This window comes from Hemitrygon akajei, chromosome 12 (assembly GCF_048418815.1).
Source record: "Hemitrygon akajei chromosome 12, sHemAka1.3, whole genome shotgun sequence".
Classification (NCBI taxonomy): Eukaryota; Metazoa; Chordata; class Chondrichthyes; order Myliobatiformes; family Dasyatidae; genus Hemitrygon; species Hemitrygon akajei.
In genome coordinates this window covers 55,034,110-55,060,784 of record NC_133135.1, presented here as the reverse complement: position 1 = coordinate 55,060,784, position 26,675 = coordinate 55,034,110, and the positions used below count along the sequence as shown (strand labels likewise).

The 26,675-nt window shown below is 45.1% G+C and overlaps 1 protein-coding gene across 1 annotated transcript in view; it reads right to left on the bottom strand.

Moving 5' to 3' along the window:
* The window catches only part of ankrd13c (ankyrin repeat domain 13C), a 91,723-nt gene that overhangs the window by 42,118 nt on the left and 22,930 nt on the right, over positions 1 to 26,675 (bottom strand). The window contains 3 exon segments of the mRNA XM_073063116.1: positions 942 to 987; positions 21,679 to 21,764; positions 24,342 to 24,446. Of these exon segments, the coding sequence (XP_072919217.1) occupies positions 942 to 987; positions 21,679 to 21,764; positions 24,342 to 24,446 (237 nt within the window).

Here is a 26,675-nt window from a genome sequence, read left to right as displayed (position 1 = left end):
GAATGTAGGTGGCAGGGTTAGGTGGTTTGCAGATGACACTAAATTAGTGGAAAAGTGGGCAGTGAAGAATTTAAGGTTATAATGGGATCTAGATAAATTTGGAAAGTGAGCTAAAGGAATGGTAGATGGAATCTAACCTCAGCAAATGTGAAGTGTTGCATTCTTACAAGAATAACAGGTTAAACTTGAAGAGGGCCCAATGATGCAGAACAGATAGAACAAGGGGTATAAGTATACCAGTTACCAGGACTAGAGGGTTTGAACTCCCCCTGGAGTGCAGAAGCATGAGGAGTAACCTTTGAGGTATATAAAAACATGAGTGGCATAGATAAACAATTGTCACATCTATTTTTCAGGGCAGGGAATCTAAAACTAGAAGGCATAAGTTTAAGATGAAAGGAGAAAAATTTAAAACCCTGGGGAAACATTTTCACACAGGGTGATGGACATGTGGAACATGCTATTAGAGGAAGTGCTAGAGGTGGATTCAACTACGTTTAAATGGCATTTAGACAAGAACATGATAAGAGCAGGTTAAAAGGATACTGGCCAAACATAGGCAGCTAACTTGGTTGGTATAGATGAAGTGCCCATTTCCAAGTTGTGTATCTCAATGACTTTTGATTCTATAATCGTGCCTGCAGCTGAATATTATACTCCAGTAGCAACTGAATAAGTGCTCTGAAGATTTATCACAATCAGCTAGTTTTAATTAACTGACTTGTTTCTTTTTTAAATGAAGCCTGGTATCCTCCTGTTCGTTTTAATACTCGTTTCCTTTTTCAGAAATGTTTCCTCTATTGTATACTACCACACATGATTTAAATAATATTTGCAAACTGCAAAACAAATATTCTACACAATAATCCTAAGCATGTTAGAATATTAATAATACATTTTAAAAGTTTGAAATCAGTACAGAAAATATGGAAATCACTTACCCCAGCTTTGAAAATCCCAGTGAAGCTCTAAATAAAAATCTCCCAGCTGAAAGAGATAAAAGCAATGTTACCTGCTAAATAACAAATCTATTATCTTTTTCATTTGTGAATAGGGGAAACTCAAGATTGCCTGCCATCATTGTCTGTCAATTTACTATGTTTTGAGCTATAGCATTCAATACGTTTATTCAGTAATTCTCCAATTTGCAAATTATGAGCACTCAAATAATCTGAATCATGCCATTAATAACAATCTGTAGCGGTGTGCTACATGCAGCGCTAAAATAACGACACGGAGTCGGTAAACTGCAGTTAAAGAAGATTTTATTCGAACTTCACAGCCGTGCTTTAAAGCCTCCCTCATCCCGCCCTCCCCGGGCGCGGATGCTGTAAGGGGCACGTACTCAAACCCCCGCAGGCTTTTCTCTTTGTTGGTGAAGCAGACCTGGCCTTTGTGCCGGCGCGCTGGCTATTTGTGAGCCGGTTCGAGTGCGCTAGGAAGTGGGTCGCCACATAACCCCCCCTCCCCCCCAGAACCGGCGATACACCCCCCAATGTCCACAGCCTGGGCCGGACCCTGTTTGGGAGGTCAGCCTCTGTGCCGCGGTGCCAGAAACTCGACCAGTTGCACCAAGTCCACATGGGCCGGTTTGAGTCGGTCCACTGTGAAAACCTCCTCTCTCCCCCCAATGTCCAGCACAAACGTGGACCCATTGTTCCTGAGCACCATAAATGGCCCCTCGTAGGGCCGTTGCAGCGGTGGCCGATGCCCGCCCCTTCGTACAAACACAAATTTACAGTTCTGCAGGTCTTTGGGTACGCAGGTCGGGTTCTGCCCATGCTGCTAAGTGGGTATGGGGGCCAGGTCACCGAGCCTCTCGCGTAGCCTGCCCAGGACTGCTGCGGGTTCTTCCTCTTACCCCCTTGGGGCTGGTATGAACTCCCCGGGGACGACCAGGGGTGCGCCGTACACCAACTCGGTCGACGAGGCGTGCAGATCGTCTTTGGGCGCCGTGCAGATGCCGAGTAGGACCCAGGGAAGCTCGTCCGCCCAGTTGGCTCCTCGCAGGCGGGCCATGAGAGCCGACTTCAGGTGACGGTGGAAACGCTCCACTAGTCCGTTCGACTGTGGGTGGTAGGCAGTGGTGTGGTGCAGCTGTGTCCCCAAAAGGCTGGCCAAAGCTGACCACAGGCTGGAGGTGAACTGGGCGCCTCTGTCGGGGGCAATGTGGGCCGGTACACCAAAGCGGGACACCCAGGTGGCGATCAGTGCCCGGGCACAAGATTCGGAGGTGGTGTCGGTGAGCGGGATCGCCTCTGGCCATCTTGTGAACCGGTCCACGATAGTCAGGAGGCCCACGATATCCACATGAATGTGATCGAAATGCCGGTGGGTGGGGTGGAACTGCTGCGGCAGAGCTTTGGTGTGCCGCTGCACCTTGGCCGTCTGGCAGTGCATGCACGTTCTGGCCCATTCACTGACCTGCTTGCGGAGTCCGTGCCAAAACAACTGCTTGCGGTTGTCCGGATGGAGGGGTGCACCAAGTTGTGAATGGAGTCGAAAACGCGTCACCGCCAAGGTGCCAGGACGACGGGACGGGGCTGGCCGGTGGTGACATCACAGAGTAGGGTCCTCTCACCTGGGCCTACGGGGAGGTCCTGGAGCTGCAAACCGGAGACTGCGGTTCTGTAACACGGGATCTCCTCATCTGCCAGCTGCGTCTCTGCCAGCGCCTCAAAGTCTACCCCTTGGGAAAGGGCGTGAATGTTAGGGCGAGAGAGCACATCCGCTATGACATTGTCCTTACCCGAGACGTGCCAGACGTCCGTCGTGTATTCAGAGATGTAGGACAGATGGCGCTGCTGGCGGGACGACCAGGGATCGGACACCTTCGTGAACGTAAAAGTAAGCGGCTTGTGGTCCGTGAACGCGGTGAAGGGCCTACCCTCTAAGAAGTACCTGAAATGCCGGATTGCCAGGTATAGCGCCAACAGTTCCCGGTCGAAAGCACTGTATTTGAGCTCGGGTGGCCGCAGGTGTTTGCTGAAAAACGCCAGGGGTTGCCAGCGACCCACGATGAGCTGCTCCAGTACCCCACCGACTGCCGTGTGAGATGCGTCCACTGTGAGGGCGGTAGGGACGTCCATTCTGGGGTGCACTAGCATCGTGGCATTCGCCAAGGATTCCTTCGTTTGAATGAAAGCGGCGGCGGACTCCTCGTCCCAGGTAATGTCCTTGCCCGGACCCGACAGCAGGGCGAACAGGGGGCGCATGATTTGGGCAGCTGAAGGGAGGAAGCAGTGGTAGAAATTGACCATACCTACGAATTCCTGAAGGCCTTTGATCGTGGTGGGTGGGAGGAAATGGCGGACTGCATCTACCTTAGCGAGCAGAGGGGTTGCCCCGTCTTTAGTAATTCTGTGGCCCAGGAAGTCAATGGTGTCGAGCCTGAACTGGCATTTGGCCGGGTTGATTGTTAGACCGTATTCACTCAGTCAGGCATAGAGTTGACGGAGGTGGGACAGATGCTCCTGACGACTGCTGCTGGCTATGAGGATGTCGTCCAAATAGATGAATGCGAAGTCCAGGTCGCGCTCCACCGCATCCATTAACCGCTGGAATGTCTGTGCGGCATTCTTCAGGCCGAACGGCATGCGGAGGAACTCGAAAAGGCCGAACGGGGTGATGAGAGCCGTTTTGGTGACGTCGACTGGATGCATCGGGATTTGATGGTATCCTCAGACGAGGTCTACCTTGGAGAAGATCTGTGCGCCGTGCAGGTTTGCTGCAAAGTCCTGAATGTGCGGCACAGGGTAGCGGTCCGGTGTGGTAGCCTCGTTCAGCCTGCGGTAGTCGCTGCATGGTCTCCAGCCCCCTGTCACTTTGGGCACCATGTGCAGTGGGGAGGCCCATGGGCTGTCGGACCGCTTGATGATCCCCAATTCCTCCATCCTCTTGAACTCCTCCTTCGCCAGTCGGAGCTTGTCCGGGGGAAGCCGCACCAACTGCTGTGTGAGATGCGTCCACTGTGAGGGCGGTAGGGACGTCCATTCTGGGGTGCACTAGCATCGTGGCATTCGCCAAGGATTCCTTCGTTTGAATGAAAGCGGCGGCGGACTCCTCGTCCCAGGTAATGTCCTTGCCCGGACCCGACAGCAGGGCGAACAGGGCATGATTCGGGCAGCTGAAGGGAGGAAGCAGTGGTAGAAATTTACCATACCCATGAATTCCTGAAGGCCTTTGATTGTGGTGGGTCGGGGGAAATGGTGGACTGCGTCTACCTTAGCGGGCAAAGGGGTTGCCCTGTCTGTAGTGATCCTGTGGCCCAGGAAGTCGATGGTGTCGAGCCCGAACTGGCATTTGGCCGGGTTGATTGTCAGGCCAATTTTTTTGTTGCAACTAGCCTGACTGAGATACCCCAACAAGCTAACTTGTACTAATTGAGAGAAAAGTTGAACAGTGCAGTTTTAAAGGAGAAGCAAGACAGAAACCTGGAGTACGTAAACAAGTCTTTAAGTGGCATAACTTAAACTACACTGCTAGTGGCGTATCTAAAGTATGGCAGGTATGGCACGTGCCCTGGGTGCCACTTTAAGGGCACTGAGCAGTTTCTATTAAAGTCAGACAAGCCATCCTCGGATAGTGAAAAAAGAATTTCCTTCAGATGTATGATCTGTCTTTGATCATCATGGGTGAGAAGCACTAGGATGGTCTTATTTCAGAGCATTGTGTAAGAAGACCATGAAACATTTCTTCATGAAGGAAAGTGGAGCTGAAGGATGGAAGAGATGAAAGTTGGAGGCAGAGGAAGCCAAGTAAAGCAAGTTCTTCATGCCCTTCTTTGAAAAGCCCAGAACATGCAGATCGACACGTTCCATGGAGTCGCCTGCACCTGCTACAAGTCTGTTAGAATCTGAAGGCGGATCAAGTACAAGTGCGTCACAAGCCGAGGAGGAAGTCAAGTCAGATAAACCCGAGTATGATGAGATTAAGAGTGAGGCTGCCACAGAACGTGGACATGACAGGAGGGGGAAGATGACAGTGGTGGTGGTGATGCTGAGTTTACTGACAAGATTTTACCTGACAACACTGAACCTAGTGAACTGGATGGTGTCAAAGAGCCTCAAACTGTCATACCAGGAGTGATTGAACAGCATGACACTGGACTTCTGAAGTTCGACAAGGATACTGGAAAAGCACTTCTGCCTGACGCATTGAGAACAGAAATAAAGCTGTGTTTGAAATATTTCCAGAACAGTGAGGGGCCTTTTCTACCAACAAATAACCGCTCAATGAACAAAACTTGGTTCATGAGGAAATTGGGAAATGGTCGTGGTGAGGAAGTGACTCGCTCATGGCTGGTCTATTCCCCTTCTAAAAAGTCTGCATTTCGTATCTGTTGTCTTCTCTATTTCCGTTCAGACCATCAATCCTCATTGGAGCAGGAAATTGGATTTAACCAGTGGAAAGCACCTGAAAGGATTAGTGTTCATGAAAATGCCAAAAATCATCGGGAATGCTTCACACAGTGGAAAGAAATGGATAGAAATTTAGCTGGAAACACAGGAGTTATTGACACGGTATTTCAGTCACAGATTGAGAAGGAAAAGCAGAAGTGGCGTGATATCCTGACGAGAATCCTTCACTGCATAAAATTCCTTGCGACTCAGAACCTGGCTTAGCGAGGACACGGGGAGTCACTTCAGCTAGATGACGACTCCAATGTGGGAAATTTCCTTGGTTTACTGAAACTATTGGCCATCTTTGACCCTGTCATAAAAGAACACCTCACTCATTTGGAAAGTCATCCTGGATCCACGTCTTGTCTTTCACCGGATGTCCAGAATGAATTCATCCACATGATGGCACCCACTGTTCGCCAGAGTTTACTGATAAGTATTCGTAAAGCCAAGTACCATGGTTTTATGTTCGACTCGACTCCTAATCAGGCACACCATCAGCAGATGTCAGAAGAAGTGAGGTATGTGGAAGTTGATTTTGAGGGGAAAACAGTCCATGTTAGAGAGTCCTTCCTTGGTTTTATCCAGATAAGCCAGAATGATGCTGAGAGCTTGGTTGAAGACACCTTGAAACAGCTAGAGAAGGACGAAATGGAGCTAAAAGATTGTCGGTCACAGTGCTATGTCAACGCTGCTGTGATGGCTGGACACAGAAGTAGTGTTCATCAAAGAATAAGTGAGAAAAACAACTTGGTAGTGTTTGTGAATTGCGACAATCACTCACTCAACTTGGTGGGTGTACATGCAGCCAAGCAGGATACAATGATGGTCACGTTTTTTGGAACCATCAAAGCTCTCTATGTGTTTTTCTCTCATTCAACACAGCGCTGGGAAAAAAACTCAAAAGCACTGTGCCTGTGGTTGTTAAGTCGGAGTCTGAAACCAGGTGGAGTGCAAGGACAGAAGCAGTGAAGCCCGTCAACAAGTACCTTGAGGAGATACTTCAAGTTCTCCAGGACGTGATAGACAATGAAAATGAGACCAGTGAAACAAGAAGTCACACAAGGCAGCTGTACAACCGCATGTTGAGTTACGATTTTCTGATTTTGCTAGGATTTTGGAGCAAAGTACACATTCGCATTGACCGTATTCAAAAAGGCTGCAGGATCCAAGCATGAACTTCCACGATACTGCCCTGGATTTGAAAGCTCTCCAAGATTGTTTTTGTGATGAAAGAGAAGTGTTGGTCGGTGAGTCAAGAATGGAATATTGAAGTTGAAAGATGTCAGAGACAAAAGAAACGAATGGCTGATGAGAACTCGAGAGATGCTGGGTTGACAGCCAAGGAGGAAATGGAAAGAGTCATGAAGGGAACACTCGACCGTCTTCACAGAGAACTGGACGAAAGGTTTGCTCATTTGCACGACACTGATGCCAAGTTTGGGTTCCTTCTCGATGTTGAGGGACTGTGTTATGGCGTCGACAGTAATGACCTAAAGAAGAAGTGCGAAAATTTGGGCAAATTGTACAGCTCTGATGTTGATGGACAGCAGCTATTTGAAGAAATTTTGGATTGCAGAATGGTGCTATCAAGGCGGGTCAACATGAAAATATCAAGACCTAAAGAGCTTCTTGAATTTATTGTTTAGTGTGGAGATAAGATCATCTTTCCCAATCTTTGCATTGCAATTCAGATAATGCTAACCATCATAGTTTCCATCGCCAGCTGTGAGAGATCATTCAGCAAGTCAAAACTAATACTTTCATATTTGAGAGCCTCCATGGGTCAAGGCAGACTCTGATCTTGCTCTGCTGAGTGTAGAAAGAGAAGAAAGTGAAAAAAACTGACCTTGATCACATTATAGACCAATTCCCATCAGTGAAAGCAAGGAAGGGGTAGTATTAATTTTCATGTAGTGCCATAATTTGTTAATTAAAAGATTAACAATCTTGACTTGTATTTTTGAGCTGATATTATGGTAAAGTTATCTGAAAAATGGGTGTCAGATGTTTGGACAGGGGCGCAATTCCAGTGCTTGCTATAGGCGCTATTTTCCGTAGATACGCCCCCGTACACTGCTGTCCTCCATGTACACTCATGCCAGAATCTGTTCTAACTCCATCTACAAGATGATGTCACTGTAGTGGTCTACATCTCAAATAATCATGGTTTGGAGTACAGAAAGGAGATAGGAAAGTTTAGCAACGTGGTGTCATGACAATAACCCTTCACTCAATGTCAACAAAAAAGCTGGTCATTGACTTCAGAAAGGGAGTAGTGCACATAAGCCAGTCTACATCAACAGTGTTAAGGTTTGTGGGGTTGAGTACTTCACATTCTTACGTGTGAATAATACCAATACCCTGCCCTAGTCCAACCATGTTGACATCACTGCAAAAAAAAAACTTACTAACATTTTGTTTACATAATGGCTTGAAATGGCAACTGCTCTGCATGTGTTCAGAAGGAACTGCAGAGTTGTGAGTACAACTCAGCACATCACGAGAACCAGCTTTCTCCTGCATGGACTCTGTCTGAAGTTCTTGCTGCCTCAGTAAAGCAGCCAGCATAATCAAAGACACCAACCCAAGACATTCTCTCTTCTTTCCACTCATCAAGGAAGAAGATACAAATGCCTGAAAGCACCTATCATCAGACTCAAGGACAGCTCCTATTCCACGGTTATCAGATTTTTGAATGGACCTCTTGAATACCAAGTTGGACTCTTGGCCTCAATCTACCTCATGAACTCACACTTTGTTTTCCCGCACTACGCTTTTACAGTAACATTTACACTTTACTCTGCATTGTTATCATTATACCTTATTCTAGCTCAATGCAATGTGTGATGAATTAATCCGTATAAGCAGTATGCAAGGCAGGCTTTCACTGTACCTTGGTACATGAAATAATAAACCAATGCAACAGGTTAAAGCATATGGAATTCTGGGCTTTATAAGCCAACAAAGAGTACAATAGCCAGGAAGTCAAACAAAATGCATAAATTATTTGTTCAACCCCACCTGATATATTGCATCTAATTATACCCTGCACCATAGTCCAGGGTATAAAAAGGTTGAAACAGCTAGAGTAATTCTTCTTACAGTAGGTCAAGCCAAGACAGTAAGAGCACATAAAAATTCAGAAAAGACAGGCTCACATCAAATGGAAAAATTACAAGAGATGACCCCAGGATGGAGACGTATTCAGTACTTATAATACAGCTTGAAAGGATGATCAAAAGTGAATTGGACATATCACACAGGAAAAAAGATAACTGGCAAGAGAGCAGGACCAATTGAAATGCTGTTGTTGTAGAAACGTTGCACGGAGCTGTTCTCTCTTTAATGACTACAATGATTTTTCCCAACTGCCTGAACCCAATGTCAAACATATCGAGCTTCTGGTACACTAAACAAATGTACAGACTTATCAATTCATTTAATACCTATTTTTTGTCTTTTCATTAAACAGTCTGCTTGACCGACAGATGGAGTTGCCTGGTGAAACTGAGAAAAATTGAAGCAAACTCTTAAGACAGTAGGATAGGAAGAGAATGTGAAAGAAATATTCTGATCTAACTTCCCGAAAGTTATTTTTTTTTAAGTGACCTTTCCAGCAATGTACACATTTACTAACATTCCCACACAAGGGTGTTACTGGCAAGCAAGTATTTACAGCACATCTCTAAATGTCCTTAAGGCAGTGGTGAGCTAACAATCTGAATAGCTGGAGTCCTTCTGAAGGTACTTCAACAATGCTTTTAGGAAGGGTGTGCCAGGATTTAGACCCAGAAATGGAGTGGCAATATATTTCCAAGTAGGAATCACAATCAGGCTTAATATTACCATCCTACATATGAAATGTGTTGTCTTGTTGCAGCAATAGTGCAAAGACAGAATTACTACAAACTATAAAATAAATTAATAGTGCAAACCAAAAATAAAAGAGGTGGAGTTTGTGGACTGTTGGAGGGAAGAAGCTGCTCCTGAATCACTGAACATGGGTCTGAAGATAGTAATAATGAGAAAAGGACATGTACTGGATATTGAGGGCTCATCCTTTTTGAGGCACTGCCTTCAAAATATTCTTCAGGATGGGAAGCATTGTGCCAGTGATGGAATCTACAATCCTCTTCACCTCTTGTGACCTTGCGCATTGGAGACTCCATATCAGACTGTGCTGCAACCAGTTAGAATGCTCTCCACCATACATCTATACAAATATGCACAGAATCTTTGGTGACAACCCACATCTCCACAAACTTCTAACAAAATAGAGTCATTGGCATGACATGTTTGTAATTGCAAGTCAGAAAGATATGCAATTTAGAGGGCAATATGCAGATTGTGACTGTGATTCTCATATGGCTGAAGTGCTTGCGCCTCACTGGTCAGAATTTTCAGGTGCCACAGTAGCTAAAGCTAGTAAATACAGTGGCATGCAAAAGTTTGGGCACCCCAGTCAAAATTTCTGTTACTGTGAATAGTTGAGTAGAAGATGAACTGATCTCCAGAAGTCATAAAGTTCAAGATGAAACATTCTTTTCAACATTTTAAGCAAGATTAGTGTATTATTTTTTTTGTACAATTTTAGAGCGGGAGAAAAGGCGCACCATGCAAAATTTTGGGCACCCCAAGTGTTCTGAGCTCTCAGATAACTTTTACCAAGCTCTCGGACCTTCATTAGCTTGTTAGGGCTATGGCTTCTTCAGTTATCATTAGGAAAGGCCAGGTGATGCAAATTTCAAAACTTTATAAATACCCTAACTCCTCAAACCTTGTCCCAACAATCAGCAGCCATGGGCTCCTCCAAGCAGCTGACTAGCACTCTGAAAATTAAAATAAATGATGCCCACAAAGCAGAAGGCTAACAAAGGGTTTTCAGGTACCCATTTCCTCAGTTCATAATGTAATTAAGAATTGGCAGTTAACAGGAATAGTGGAGGTCAAATTGAGGTCTGGAAGACCAAGAAAACTGAGAGAACTGCTCATAGGATTGCTAGAAAGGCAAATCAAAACCGCTGTTGACTGCAAAAGACCTTCAGGAAGATTTATCACACTCTGGAGTGGTGGTGCACTGTTCTACTGTGCAGCAACACCTGCACAAATATGACCTTCATAGAAGAGTCATCAGAAGAAAACCTTTCTTGCATCCTCAACACAAAATTCAGCATCAGAAATTTGCAAAGGAACATCTAAACAAGCCTGATGCATTTTGGAAACAAGTCCTGTGGACTAATGGAGTTAGAATAGAACATTTTGGATGCAATGAGCAAAGGTATGTTTGGAGAAAAAAGGGTGCAGAATTTCATGAAAAGAACACCTCTCCGACTGTTAAGCACGGGGGTGGATCAATCATGATTTGGGCTTGTGTTGCAGCCAGTGGCACAGGGAACATTTCACTGGTAGAGGGAAGAATGAATTCAATTAAATACCAGCAACTTCTGGAAGCAAACGTCACACCGTCTGTAAAAAAGCCAAAGATGAAAAGAGGACGGCTTCTACAACAGGATAATGATCCTAAACACACCTCAAAATCCACAATGGACTACCTCAAGAGGCACAAGATGAAGGGTTTGCCATGGCCCTCACAGTCCCCTGACCTAAACATCATCAAAAATTTGTGGATAGGCCTCAAAAGAGTAGTGCATGCAAGACAGCCCAAGAATCTCACAGAACTAGTAGCCTTTTGCAAAGAAGAATGGGCAAAAATCCCCCAAACAATTGAAAGACTCTTAGCTGACTACAGAAATGAGGCCATCTTTTACTCGCTTAGCTATTCACAGTAACAGAAATTTTGACCGGGGTGCCCAGACTTTTGCATGCCACTGTATATACATTATGCATGTGGTATACATTGCAGCAACTAGACACCAGTAATGGATGCAAATGTTTTGGATGATGGATGACGTGTAAAAGGAAAAAAGTTTGCTAGACGGTGTGACTTAAAAAGTTGAGTGAAAGAAATTAATTAACATTTAAAAATAGTAAATCAAAACTATTAAGATATTAAACTATATTCATTTGACTTAATACTGGAAATTAATTACAGCCTCATATCATCCCCCTATTCAATATAAACATCCTCTATGCCTTTAGATGTTAGTTTGATGTTGTATCACCAACATCAACTGCACTTCAATGAACTACCATTTAAAAATATTTTCCTAACAAAGAACAGAAGTCATTTCCTCCCCCACCCTAAAGTAATCCTGTTTCATGGTGTACTATTGTGGCGACCCACTTCCTAGCGCACTCGAACCGGCTCACAAATAGCCAGCGCGCCGGCATAAAGGCCAGTCCCAAAAGGGCGCCAAGTCTGCTTCACCAGCAAGGAGAAAAGCCCGCACGCGGGACAGGACTGTGACTACATGCCCCCTACAGCATCCGCGCGCGGGACAGGACTGTGAATACATGCTCCCTACAGCATCCGCGCCCGGGGAGGGTGGGATCAGGGCTTTAAAGAGAGGCTGCGAAGTTCGAATAAAAGCTTTTTATAACTGCAGTTCATCGACTCCGTGTCATTACTTCAGCGCTGCCTGTAGCACACCGCTACAATTGGTGACCCCGACGGCCCAAACGATATTTGGGCCGAAAATGAACGACGCCGCATCTGTTCATGTGGTTTCGTTGAAACTGCCAAGCTTCTGGACGCTGCGACCTCACCTATGGTTCCAGCAAGCAGAAGCCCAATTCCACGTTCGGCAGATAACCTCGGAGGACACACGTTACTACTACGTGGTGAGCTCCCTCGACCAGGACACAGCGGCCCAGGTTGAGGAGTTCATACTGTCTCCCCCAGCAGACGGCAAATACACGGAATTCAAAGCCCTGCTCATAAGGACTTTCGGACTCTCACAGCGCGAGCGGGCTGCCCGCTTACTGCACCCGGATGGTTTGGGGGACAGACCGCCATTGGCTTTGATGAATCCCTGCCTCATGTTTGAGCAGGCATTTCTGGAGCAGCTGCCCGAGGACATCCGCCTGCTGCTGTCCGACGCGGATTTCAGTGACCCCCGGAAGGTGGCAGCCCGGGCGGACTTGCTGTGGAAAGCCAAGGAGAGTGGGGCGTCCGTCGCACGGATCACCAGGCCACGCTCCCAGCAGCAGACCAGACCAGGCCCAGCAGCAGAGCCCGCTAACCCCAGAGGCAGGGGTGAGGAGACCAACGAACAATGGTGTTTCTACCACTAGCGGTGGGGCGCAGAAGCCCGCCGCTGTCGCCCGCCCTGCAAGTTCCCGGGAAACGCCAGGGCCAGCCGCCGCTGATGGCTACAGCGGCTGGCCATCAGGATAGCCTCCTGTATGTGTGGGACAAGTGGTCGGGACGCCGTTTTTTGGTCGACACCGGTGCCGAGATCAGCATCTTACCTCCGACGAGTTACGACACCCGCAACAGGACACCGGGTCCCACCCTGAGGGCCGCGAACGGCAGCACAGTAAGGACCTACGGCACCCGTACGGTGCAGCTACAGTTCGGCTCCAGCCGGTTCACGTGGGACTTCACACTGGCAGCCGTAGCCCAACCGCTCCTGGGCGCGGATATTTTGCGGTCTCACAGCCTACTGGTCGACCTGCCGGGGCAGAGACTGGTCCACGCCGAGACCTTTCAGACGTTCTCCCTGGGTGAAGCCCAGTTGCCAGCCCCACACCTCAACTCCATCACGCTGTCCGACAACAACTTCACCAGAGTCCTGGCGGATTTCCCATCGGTTCTGGCACCGCAGTTCACGGCAGCCATGCCCAGACACGGCGTACAACACCACATCCCGACACAGGGACCACCCCTCCACACGCATGCTCAAAGGCTTCCCCCAGACAAGCTCCGACTGCCGAAGGAGGAGTTCAAGAGGATGGAGAAATTGGGGATCATACGGTGGTCCGACAGCCCATAGGCCTCCCCCCTGCACGTGGTGCCCAAAGCATCAGGGGGCTGGAGACCATGTGGCAACTACTGCAGGCTGAACGAGGCTACAACACCGGACCGCTACCCTGTGCCACACATTCAGGACTTTGCAGCAAAGCTGCACAGCGCACGGATCTTCTCCAAGGTAGACCTCATCCGGAGATACCATCAAATCCCGATGCATCCTGACGACGTCCCCAAAACGGCACTCATTACCCTTTTCGGCCTTTTCAAGTTCCTCCGCATGCCGTTCGGCCTGAAGAATGCTGCACAGATGTTTCAGCGGTTAATGGACGCGGTGGGACGCGACCTGGACTTCGCTTTCATCTATTTGGACGACATCCTCATAGCCAGCAGCAGTCGTCAGGAGCATCTGTCCAACCTCCGTCAACTCTACGCCCGACTGAGTGAATACGGCCTGACAATCAACCCGGCCAAATGCCAGTTCGGGCTCGACACCATCGACTTCCTGGGCCACAGGATCACTACAGACAGGGCAACCCCTCTGCCCGCTAAGGCAGACGCAGTCCGCCATTTCCCCCGACCCACCACAATCAAAGGCCTTCAGGAATTCATGGGTATGGTAAATTTCTACCACTGCTTCCTCCCTTCAGCTGCCCGAATCATGCGCCCCCTGTTCGCCCTGCTGTCGGGTCCGGGCAAGGACATTACCTGGGACGAGGAGTCCGTCGCCGCTTTCATTAAAACGAAAGAAGCCTTGGCAAACACCGCGATGGTAGTGCACCCCAGAATGGACGTCCTTACCGCCCTCACAGTGGACGCATCTAACACGGCAGTCGGTGGGGTGCTGGAGCAACTCATCGAGGGTCGCTGGCAACCCCTGGTGTTTTTCAGCAAACACCTGCGACCACCCGAGCTCAAATACAGTGCTTTCGACCAGGAACTGTTGGCGCTATACCTGGCAATCCGGCATTTCAGATACTTCTTAGAAGGTAGGCCCTTCACCGTGTTCACGGACCACAAACCGCTTACCCTTTGCATTCACGAAGGTGTCCGATCGCTGGTCGTTCCGCCAGCAGCGCCACCTGTCCTACGTCTCTGAATACACGACGGATGTCCGGCATGCCTCGGGAAAGGACAATGTCGTGGCGGACGCACTCTCTTGCCCTACCATTCATGCCCTTTCCCAAAGGGTAGACTTTGAGGCGCAGCAGGCAGACGAGGAGATCCCTAGTTACAGAACCGCAGTCTCCAGTTTGCAGCTCCAGGACCTCCCCGTAGGCCCAGGTGAGAGGACCCTACTCTGTGACGTCACCACCGGCCAACCCTGTCCCATCGTCCTGGCAGCCTGGCGGCGATGCGTTTTCAACTTCACTCATAACTTAGCACACCCTGGACCGGTTCACAAGATGGCCAGAGGCGATCCCGCTCACCAACACCACCTCCGAATCTTGCGCCCGGGCACTGATCACCACCTGGGTATCTCGCTTTGGTGTACCGGCCCACATTACCTCTGACAGAGGCGTCCAGTTCACCTCCAGCCTGTGGTCAGCTTTGGCCAGCCTTTTGGGCACACAGCTGCACCACACAACTGCCTACCACCCACAATCCAACGGCCTGGTGGAGCGTTTCCACCGTCACCTAAAGTCGGCTCACATGGCCCGCCTGAGAGGACCTAACTGGGTGGACGAGCTTCCCTGGGTCCTGCTTGGAATCCGCACGGCGCCCAAAGACAATCTGCACACCTCGTCGGCCGAGTTGGTGTACGGCGCACCCTGGTTGTCCCAGGGGAGTTCATACCAGCCCTAAGGGGGCACGAGGAAGAACCCGCTGCAGTCCTGGGCAGACTACGCGAAGGGCTCGGCAACCTGGCCCCCATACCCACTTAGCAGCATGGGCAGAACCCGACCTGCGTACCCAAAGACCTGCAGAACTGTAAGTTTGTGTTTGTACGAAGGGGCGGGCATCGGGCACCGCTACAGCGGCCCAACAAGGGGCCGTTTACGGTGATCAGAAACAATGGGTCCACGTTCGTGCTGGATGTTGGGGGGAGAGAGGAGGTTTTCACGGTGGACCGACTCAAACCGGCCCATGTGGATGTGGCGCAACCGGTCAAGTTTCCGACACCGCGGCGCAGAGGCCGCCCTCCCAAACAGGGTCCGGCCCAGACTGTGGACATTGGGGGGTGTATCACCGGTTCTGGGGGGGGGTTATGTGGCGACCCACTTCCTAGCGCACTCGAGCCGGCTCACAAATAGCCAGTGTGCCGGCATAAAGGCCAGTCCCAAAAGGGCGCCAAGTCTGCTTCACCAGCAAGGGGAAAAGCCCACGCGTGGGACAGGACTGTGAGCATGTGCACCCTACAGCAACCGCGTGCAGGACAGGACTGTGAGCATGTGCACCCTACAGCAACCGCGTGCAGGACAGGACTGTGAGCATGTGCACCCTACAGCAACCGCGTGCGGGACAGGACTGTGACTACATGCCCCCTACAGCATCCGCACGCGGGACAGGACTGTGACTACATGCCCCCTACAGCATCCGCACGCGGGACAGGACTGTGAATACGTGCCCCCTACAGCATACGCGCCCGGGGAGGGCGGGATCAGGAAGGCTTTAAAGCAAGGCTGCGAAGTTCGAATAAAAGCTTTTTGTAACTGCAGTTCATCGACCATGTCGTTATTTCAGCGCTGCATGTAGCACACCACTACACTATGTTATTAAGTATTCAGGTCTTTACAGAATAATGAAAGGAGCCAAAACAATGTACTTTAACACAAATTTGAATACAAATTTATTATAAATACTTACCAATAGTGCTAAGCCTTTACTGGTATCAATACTGGAATTTTTTTAATATCATATTTAAACAATGTTTTCTATTTAGCTTAGAGCTATACGGTTTCTAGACCAGCCCCAAACTGGAAACTTGTTTATTAGATTTCTGTGCTCAAGGTAAGGAACTTCAATCGATCTTGGGTACACGAGTACCTTGCGCACCCTGTACTTAGAAATACATTAAAGGCCTCTGCCTGCCAAATTGGATTCTTTAGTAGGTGATAACATCTCTGCAAGGCAAGCTTCCATTCTTTTGGACCAACGAGGAAACATTAAAATTAAAATACACATATGCAAGTAAGAATATCAATATTTTAGTAGCTAGTGAGTTGCATCCCAAGGCTAATAAACAGATATCCAATAAACATTGGACTATTGACTTAAAGGTGAAAGGCATTCCTAGATGGTGTAAAGAGTGTGGTGGTTGTTAATAAGGATATCGATGGTGAAGTAGATCTGGATAATCCATCATATTGGAGTTAGCAAATTTCATGAGGATGTGTCTAAGAATATTGGTCAGGAATGTATTGTATCATTAGTAATAAGGCCGGTGATCACCCCAGTACAAGATTTTAGTATGTTATTTTCTGAATCAGAGTCAGGTTTAATATTACTATGTTGTGAAATTTGATGCATAAAAAATAGTGAGGTAGTGTGCATGGGTTTATTGTCCATTCAGAGATGAAACTGTTCTTTTATTGTATTGGAATGTGTCAAAGGTGAACTGTAAAAGCAGTGTTGTTAGCAAGAAGGTGAAGTTGAATGGTTTTAATTTTAACATTTTAACTAGGAAGAGTTAAGGGACACCAGCATGGACATATGCATGGCCATTGTTCCATGATTATGGATAGCCTAAAAATATATTAAATCTTGTTTTGTGATTTTTAAAGAATTAAGTAGATATTAGTAAATGTAGCCCAAGCTTATCACAGGCTAAAAATGACAATCTTAAAGGCTCTTGTGGCAGGTGAGAGTTGAAACCCTTTCAACTATTTTTATAAAAGGGACACTGCTGCTGATTAGGGCAGCATGCTTTGAATACAATTTATAAATTGGAGATGTTAGCCAGAATATATTTTTACTGGGGTTGATCAGGTAAAATTACAACTAGTGTCAAAAACAGGCACATAGTTCTTATTCCAAAGTCGGACAATCCAATTAAATGTCAAAAAATTTGAGCAGTTCAAGTTCAATTGTCATTCAACCATACAGGAATACAGTCAAATGAAACAATTGTTCCTCCAGAGCCAAGGTGCAAAACACAGTACCAACAGCACACAACACATACAGTTACAAGAGCAGAAAAGCATATAGTCATGAAAAAAATGTAGCCCAAATCCCTGAGTAGCATGTCTACAGATTGATGGTGCATAGGATGTCATTCTAGTCCAGCTTGTCTTCCACTTGACACCAGCACCAACAGGAGGGACAACCATCAACCCAGAATGGATGCCAGTACGCCAACAGAAGCCTCTGCTCTCTTTCACACTACCCTGGTGTCTCCTCTCCTGGGCGGCTGAAACAGGTGACACGAAGGCACAAGGGTCTGGTTTGGAAAACTGAGGCAATGCAGTTTCTCTGCAGGTCTCACCAATAAATTGGCAATGTCAAATGGGTCTTGCAATTGCAATAAAGATATCCAAAACAAAAATTTGCACCATTTGTTGGATCATGCACTGCCTCCACACAACAAGCACAGGCAATACCAGTGTGCATTTCCATCACTATCAAGCAACACAATGATGGATGGACCTGTAGTAATTCAAGTTCTTAATATCCAGTAGTGTATTGCAATCATAAAAAAGATGTAAATGTCAAACAATTATACCTTTGGTTGGACCAGGAAAGGCTGCTGCAACCATGCACATCGCCATCTTATCGGAATGTTACCACAGTATGCATTCTCTATTTATTGAGTCAATATCTTTGAGTGCATTTTCTAAAATTCCAGCTAAAACACTGTCAGTCTACCATCCCTGAAGTCAGATGGAAAGGATTCATGTGGCCCCTCCAAATGAATGAAAATATAGCTATTGTTAATCACTTGATGTCAGAGGCCAAGAGGAATGAAAACGATTTTACAGTCATTCTGATTGACTTAACCAAAGCTTCTGACCGTCAGTCAAAAGCTAAATTTTAATGTTTTAGTTAGGACTAATTAGTTAATCTAGTTTTGGATTGGATAAATTACAGTAAGATATAATAAAATAGTGCAAAAAGAGAGCAAAGTACTGAGGATCCATTGCCATCTTAAGGGGAGTTAAGCAGGGTGACCTAATTTCTTCTATTTAACACAGCCATTCTATTATGTTCTGTAGACAGGGATAGATAAGATTTCAATTTGGGGATAATTGTTATTATAGGAGGAGTTATTTATTATCGAATGAAATTAATAGGCATTAAGTAACCTCAGGTCAGCTGTTGACAGCATCACTTATAGGGAACAACTCCTTTATTCTTTCTCAAAGATAATTTCTAAATCTGTCCAACTCTTTCATGTTACATCTAGGAACTTAGTACTTCCACAATTTAGTCACTAATAATGAAACTTTAAGGGTTATGAAAATAACTTATTAATTAAAAAGTGCTGATTAAAATCTATTTAAAGACACTTTTATATTCTGTAACCATGTTTATCAACGTCTAAAATCTGACTGAAAATTATTAAGACATAGATAGAAACACAGAAAACCCTACAGCACAATACAGGCCCTTCAGCCCACAATGCTGTGCCAAACATGTCCTTACTTTAGAAATTACCAAGGGTTACCCATATCTCTCTATTTTTCTAAGCTCCATGCACCTATCCAGGAATCTCTTAAAAGACCCTATCGTATCCTCCTCCACCACCATCGCCGGCAGCCTAATCCACACACTCACCACTCTCTGCATTAAAAAAAATTATCCCTGACATCTCCGCTGTACCTACTTCCAAGCACCTTAAAACTGTGCCCTCTCATGTTAAGCCATTTCAGCTCTGGGGAAAAAGCCTCAGACTATCCACACAATCAATGCTTCTCATCATCTTATTTATTAGGTATGTGCTAAAATCATGCACCTTATTAGAATGGGACATTTCTAGTATAGAAAATATTCAAAATGCCTCCATTGTACCTTCTGCCTCAGTTAAAGCTTTGGAAATACATTTTAGTTCCCTTCTTCTCTAATTCAGGTACACTGGACAAATAGCACTGAATGATTGCATAGGCACTATGGAACCATAGAACATTACAGCACAGTACAGGCCCCTCAGCCTTCCATGTTGTGCCAACCCATATATTCTTCTTAAAAAAGTACTAAACTCACACTACCCCATAACCCTCCATTTTTCTTTCATCCATGTGCCTCTTAAATACCCCTAAAGTTTTAGCCTCTACCACCATCCCTGGCAAGTCACTCAAGGCACTCACAACGCTGTGTAAAAAAAAACTTACCCCTGATGTCTCCCCTAAACTTCCCTCCCTTAATTTTGTACATGTGCCCTCTGGTGTTTGTTATTGGTGCCCTGGGAAACAGGTACTGACTATCCATCCTATCTATGCCTCTCATAATCTTGTAGACATCTGTCAAGTCCCCTCTCATTCTTCTACGCGCCAAAGAGAAAAGTCCCAGCTCTGCTAACCTTGCTTCATACGACTTGTTCTGCAATCCAGGCAAAATCCTGGTAAATCTCCTCTGTACCCTCTCCATAGCTTCCACATCCTTCCTATAATGAGGTGACCAGAATTGAACACAATACTCTAAGTGCGGTCTCACCAGAGTTTTGTAGAGTTGCAACATGACCTCTCTACTCTAGAACTCAAACACCTGTTAATGAAGCCTAGCATCCCATAGGCCTTCTTAACTACCATAGATGTCGGATTATAAGCCGCTACTTTTTTCCCACATTTTGAACAGCTTTGAACTCTGCGGCCTTTACTACGGTGCGGCTAATGCATGATTTTTTTTCATGCCGCCAAAAACATTTTGCCTCGTAACAGTAGACCAATAAAATTGATGAGTAGTTCACAGAGGTCCAATGAAATTGTACGATAAATCAAGCGCACTTTCACAATTAAATTATTGTAAATCAGTCATTTGTACTCACCCTCATCAACATGGAAAACACTCGAAGAAAAGCATTGTGCTGCCTTTATGGCAGTTATTTAGTTTATATTTTCGCTTAGTAATTCATTTGTTAGTAATTTCTAGTTAAAGTTAGAAGTGTTTTAACTATATTTGTTTTCTGTATTACATCCCGGGATGCTATGACGTCACATCCGGTTTCGCCGCGTCTTGTGGGAAATACCGGTTTGCGATAAACGGGAAGGTGGGGGCGAGCGGCATTAGACCCGAGCGAAAACGCTGCTTTTAAGTTAAAGGCGATCAATAACTTTTCCTGGTAGGCTGCAGTATATATATTTTTTACCAGTCGTTAGGAGATATTGGAATGTTGTTCGTGCACTGTTCAGTAAAAAAGTATACGCAACGTAATTTGTGTGTTACCGATATGTATGTATATTTAAAAGTAGCCGTGTTACAGGCACGGTTCGAAAAAAAGCATTTGCAATATGTATTTGTTTATGTTACCATATGGATTTAATTAAAAGTTAAAAAATCCTCACGTGTAATATCTTTCTGTGTAAATATCTCATATTACAATGTGGGACACCTGCGGCCTAAAATCCAGTGCGGCTTGTACAAGTACAAAATTGATTTTCTTTCTAAAATTAGAGCCAGTGGCTTTTAATCAGGTGCGCTCTGTAGTGCGAAATCTACGGTACCCTATCAACCTGCGCAGTGACCTTGAGGGATGTATGGATTTGAACCCCAAGGTCCCTTTGTTCATCCACACTCTTCAGTAACTGACCATTAATCCTGTACTCAGTAAATTCAGTGCTCCTGAATTTATGATAATAGCAATACTACATGGAGCCATTACACTGTATATGCCTCTTAGAAGTTATTATTTAAAATATTTGTGGTGACTGCCAATATTATATTATTCATAGAACAAATTCTTCATTATACATTTCAGATACATTTCACTTACACAGCTGAAAATTGTTTATAAAACCAGTTCTAGTTGTACACAAGAATAGATGCAACTTCCAAAATTCAAAGTAGCTCTGGACTTGGGGCATAATGAAGGTGACACCAATACAGAAAAAGAATGATCGAGAGGAAAAAAATGAGATGTTCATGATTTTTGTAATGATTTCCCCTCATTATTACAGGCTTTCTGCGGCACAAATTCCATAAATCCCAACACCAAATGAACCCCTGGGAATTCACAAGGAAAAGTCAGAAGGAACAAAGCGAACATACAAGGAACTATCCTTTGCCTACATTTCAACAGAGTGTGCTTGGAAATCAGATGTAAAGTTTCCAAGTCAACAGTTAGGCTTCCATTTAATCTCAAAAGGTTTTACCACATTTCTAGCCATTGCCATTTATAAAATGTCTAAATGAACAAATATCCCACAAGTAAAAATATCTGACATTCTTAACGAGAGCAATAATGTAAAATTAGACTCAACATTAAAATTGTCTCGCCAACATAAACATTTCAAAATTTCTGTAACTTACCTCTTTTAGAGCTTTGAGTAATCGAGGTCGTTTCTCCTCTACATTTTCTCTCGACTGTTGCTTAAGTTTTCGCAACAAAGCTGTAACTATACGTAAACCACAAAAACAAATTAAGATTAGCAACGCAACAAATCTTGTTTACTTGACATTAAACTTCTCAAAGACTTTCAGATTAAGATCTCTGATTTCATAACATCGTTGACTGGCGATCAGGATTACTAGTACTGTCCCCGCACATCTTGAAAATCTATTTAAAACACGCCATCACTTACATGGCCATAAGTCCACTGTAACATTTCATAAAGTTACAACTATTTTTGCCAGTTTTAGCAACTTTTCCACTTTCACCTGGTATTAAGTTCTTTCATGCTACCTTGTCACCCATCCCCATCGGCCTACAATCGTTTACAAAGACAATGAAACTAAGTAGGTCCCTACATACATTAAAAACGTTCCATCCAATTAAAATTATTTAACTAATTTATTCACTGCAGAACAATTTAGTGTCAGCATTCTATTGAAAGCTGTGTATTAGCCATTCTAAAGCAACTTCAAACTTAAATGTGTGACTTGCTAAAAGTAACAGTTACACACAAAAATGAAGAGAAACCCAGCAGGTCAGGCAGCAACTATGGAGGGAAATGAACAGTCTCTTCACCATCGAGCACATCTTCAAAAGGCAGCATCGATCATGACGTACACTCACCATCCAAGCTGTGCCCAACTTTCATTACTATCAGAGATGGGGGTAATTTACAGAAATTTTTTTTATGTATTGCATTGTAATGCTGCCGCCAAACAACAAACTTCATGACATTATGTCAGTGATAATAAACCTTATTTTTATTTTGACAGGAAATAGTTGAGTCCAGGTGAGAAGGGAAAAGGTAGGTGGGCGATGTAGGGGGCAATGAAATGATGTGAGAAGCTTGGCAATAGGTCAAAGAGGCAAAAAGCTGAAGGAGGAATCTCAGAGAGAACTGCAGATTATGGAATAAAGGGTAGGTGGTGAGGAACCAGAGCAAGTGATGGCCAGATCATGAAGGCATGAGGGGAAGAAAACAGGTGAGAGCACCACTGGGATGAGAAAAAACAAGGACAAAAGAGAAATGGGGTTACTGAAAGTTATAGAAATCTATTTTATGTCGTCAGGTTGGAGACTACCAAATAGAATACGAGTGGTTGCTTCTCCAATCTGTGTCTGGCCCCATCATGGGAGTAGAGGAGATTGTGTATGGACATATATCATAGACAGCAGTGGATTGAGTGAATGTGTTTGATATGCAGCAGTCTCCAAACCGAGTCGAGTCTCACTAATGTAGAGGCCACCACACCAGATGCAATAAATGACCCCAGATCGCATGTGAAGCACTGCTTCACCTGGAAGGATTGTTTTGGGCAATGACTAGTGCTGAGAGAGGTGGTGTAGAGGCAGATGCAGCACTTAGCAAAGTTGCAGGGATAAGCATGAAGAGGGAGATCGGGGGGAGGGATGAGAAGATAAGGGAGTTGCAGAGAGCCATCCCTTCAGAAAGCGAGGTGAGGGGCAGAAGGGAAAGATTTGTGTGGTGTTGGAATCTTATTGGTGGGGGGGGGGGGGGGGGGTGGAGAATCTTAGTCAAATGTTTTGCTGTCTGCCACAATATCCAGGATCTTCTAATATGGACATGTCTGGCCAGGACCTCCTCTACTGCCATGAAATCAGAAGCAGGTTGAAGGAGCAACACTTTATATTTCATTTTGGTAGTCTCCAAGTTGGTGGCATGAACATTGATTGCTCCCACAACCCCACCTTTGTTTTCCCTCATCAAGGAGGTCATTACATCCTTTCTCATCCCCCACCCCAACAATCTACCCATCACCTCTATGGTTCCCCACCCTCCTTCTGTTCACTACTGTCCTCTCCAATCAGAGATCTTCAGATCTTTGCCTCTTCAACCCATCACCTTCTAGCTTACCACAGCATTCCTTTTCATCCCTCTCCCCACCACCTACATTCCCTCCTCATCTGAACTCGCCCATTTCCTGCAATTTGTGTTTGTTCCCCTACCTTTTTATTTTGGCTTCTGCTCCCTTCGCTTTCAATCCTGATGATGGTTCTCAGCCTGAAATGTCAACTGTATGGATGCTGATGACCTGCTGAATTCCTTTAGCATTTTGTGTGTATTGCTCAAGAATTTCAGCATCTACAGAATCTTGTGTCAGCAGCAACAGTCTGCTGTTCAGAGAATCTCAGAATCTGATTTGCCCAACATCTAAACTCAGCATTATTCAAAGACTGCAAGGCCTTATCCAAATTAATTTGCAATAGTGGGAGACAGAAGATGCGGAGATTTCCTTTGTGGGGGGCAAGTTTACTCACAATGCATTAAGGCTTAGTAATACAATTGATCAAACTATGCAAGTTAATGTTCCTATTATATCGACTGCATAATAAGCAGCTTGGTTACAATGTTGTGGAGATTATATATCAACTGATTTTCTTCAACTATTTGTTTTTCTGCAGTCCAATATAGAGAATTTAACAGCTAATAACTATGTAGAATGCCAAATTATCCATCTTTTGAACATACATAGACAAACCAAACAGACAGAATGGGAGGGAGTAGTAATAATACATTATGTAGTAATCCAAACTCGCTTAGAAGGAAAAACATCCATACTCATTTGTCGGTCTCCATAGCTGATGGCTTCTGCTAGAGGGCTCCATCCCTGAGCATTTTTCACCTTTACAAGCGCGTTGTGAGCTAAAAGTAAGTGGGCACACTCTGAAAATGAAAAAAAAATGAAATGAGTTAAGGTACAAAGATGCTTTCCAGCTTCACTTGAATGGCAAATATTCACCCACACTATTACTTTCAATTTAAAAGAATAAAATCACAAAAGCACTATTTCAGTTTAAATATATAAAAAGTGGTTCCAACACATCTAGCAGTGTTTAAGTATATGCATGTCTTTCAGATTTAAGGGTGCATAATACAGAGGAAACTAAAGTCTAATGTGTGGTGTGTTGATGTGACATGCAACAAAAGATGACAACATTCAACAATTAGAAGACTAGAGAACTATAGTTAAGACAAACTTGGAGATTAGAGTACATACAAAGAATAAAATGTGGTTTAAAGTGTTTAAGGCGGCTTTGTGTTAAGTGTTCCAGATGACTTACTGACAGCAAACAAAACTACTATGTTATTAAAACACTGTTTCTCAAAATCAATGACTGCTATCAATAGCCTGTTACTTCCCTTGTACAACCTGGCATTTTTGTGGTGCGAACTGAAGTTTTAAAAGTGGAGGATGGTTGTGCAGTGGCATGTACCGGCCAAATTTAGGCAACAGAGATTCTAATTGTTTCCTAATACATGAAAATATGCATGGCGGATAAAGCTAATCCTTCATTTGTTAACTCCCAACACAGTTAACAAAGTTTCAGTTCAAGCTTCCAGGTTAACTTTCAGTTGGGATGAGACATGCAGACAAAACCTAACATCATAAATGTCTTTGGTGATTCATTGCCCGATGAACTTAATGCCTTTTATGCACGCTTTGAAAAGGAAAATAATACACCAACTGTGTGAATCACTGCAGCATCTGGCAACCTTGTGCTATCACTCTCTGAGGCATCATTTAAGAGAGTTAACTGTAGCAAGACATCAAACCTCAAGGATGCACCTGGCAGGGCACTGGAAACCTGTGCCAACGAACTGGCTGGAACGTTCAAGGACATTTTCAATCAGTCACTGCTGCAGTCAGAGGTTCTCAGCTGCTTCAAAAGGGCATTAATCACACTGGTGCCCAAGAACAGCAGAGTGTGCTGCTTCAACAACGATCATCCAGTAGCATTCACAGCTATTTTGAGGGGTTGGTTATGGCCAGCATTAATTCTTGCCTGAGCAAAGACCTGAACCCTCAGCAACTTGCCTACCCCAACAGCAAGTCTAAAGTGGATGCAATCTCAGTCTCTCCATTTGGCCTTGGACCACCAGAACAATAAGAATAACCACATCAGGCTGCTGTTTAATAATTACAACTCAGCACTAATTAAACTTCAAAACCTGTGCCTCCGTACCTAGAACTGGATCCTTAACTTCCTCATCAGATCAGTCAGTGTGGATCAGAACTAACAACTCCTCCTTGCTCATCATCAACAAGTGCATCCTTACCCCACTGCTCTTCTCTGTGCACTCATGACTGTGTGGCTGAGCACAGCTCAAACTGCATCTATAAATTCACCAATGACATCAGTGTTGTTGACAGAATTGGTGACGAGACGTACAGAAATGAGATATTTTGATTGGTACAGTGCTGTCACAACAGCAACCTTGCACTCAATATCAGTAATACCAAGGAATTGATTGTGAACTTCAGGAAGGGGAAGTCTAGATAACATACATTAGTCCTCATTGAAGGGTCAGCAATGGAAGGGGTGAGCTGCTTCAAGTTCCTGGGTGCCAGCATCTCAGAAGATCAATTGTGGGCCAACTATATTGGCACAATTACAAATATACAACAATAGCTATATTTCATTAGGAGTTTGAGGAGATTTGGTATGACCCTAAAGACTCTAGCAAATTTCTACAGATGTACTGCGGAGAGCACGGCTGTAGCACCATTCAGTATTGAGGCACCAATGCACAGGACTGGAAAAAGCAGAGAGGGTTTCAGACTTAGCAGTTCCATCATGGGCACTAGCCTCCCACCATCGTGGACATTTTTGAAAAGTGATGCCTCAAGGTGGCAGCATCAATCAAGAAGAAGCATACCATCTGAGACATGCACTCTTTTCATTGCTAACAGAGTGAAGGTACAGGAGTCTGAAGACACAAACTTCCTCATGTCAACATTTTAAGAACAGGTTCTTCCCTTCTGCTCAGCACACAGAAAATGCTAGAGGAACTCAACAGGCCAGGCAGCATCTATAGGAAAAAAAGTACAGTTGATGTTTCAGGCTGAAACACTTTGGAAAGACTCTTCCCTTCTGCTACTAGATTTCTAAA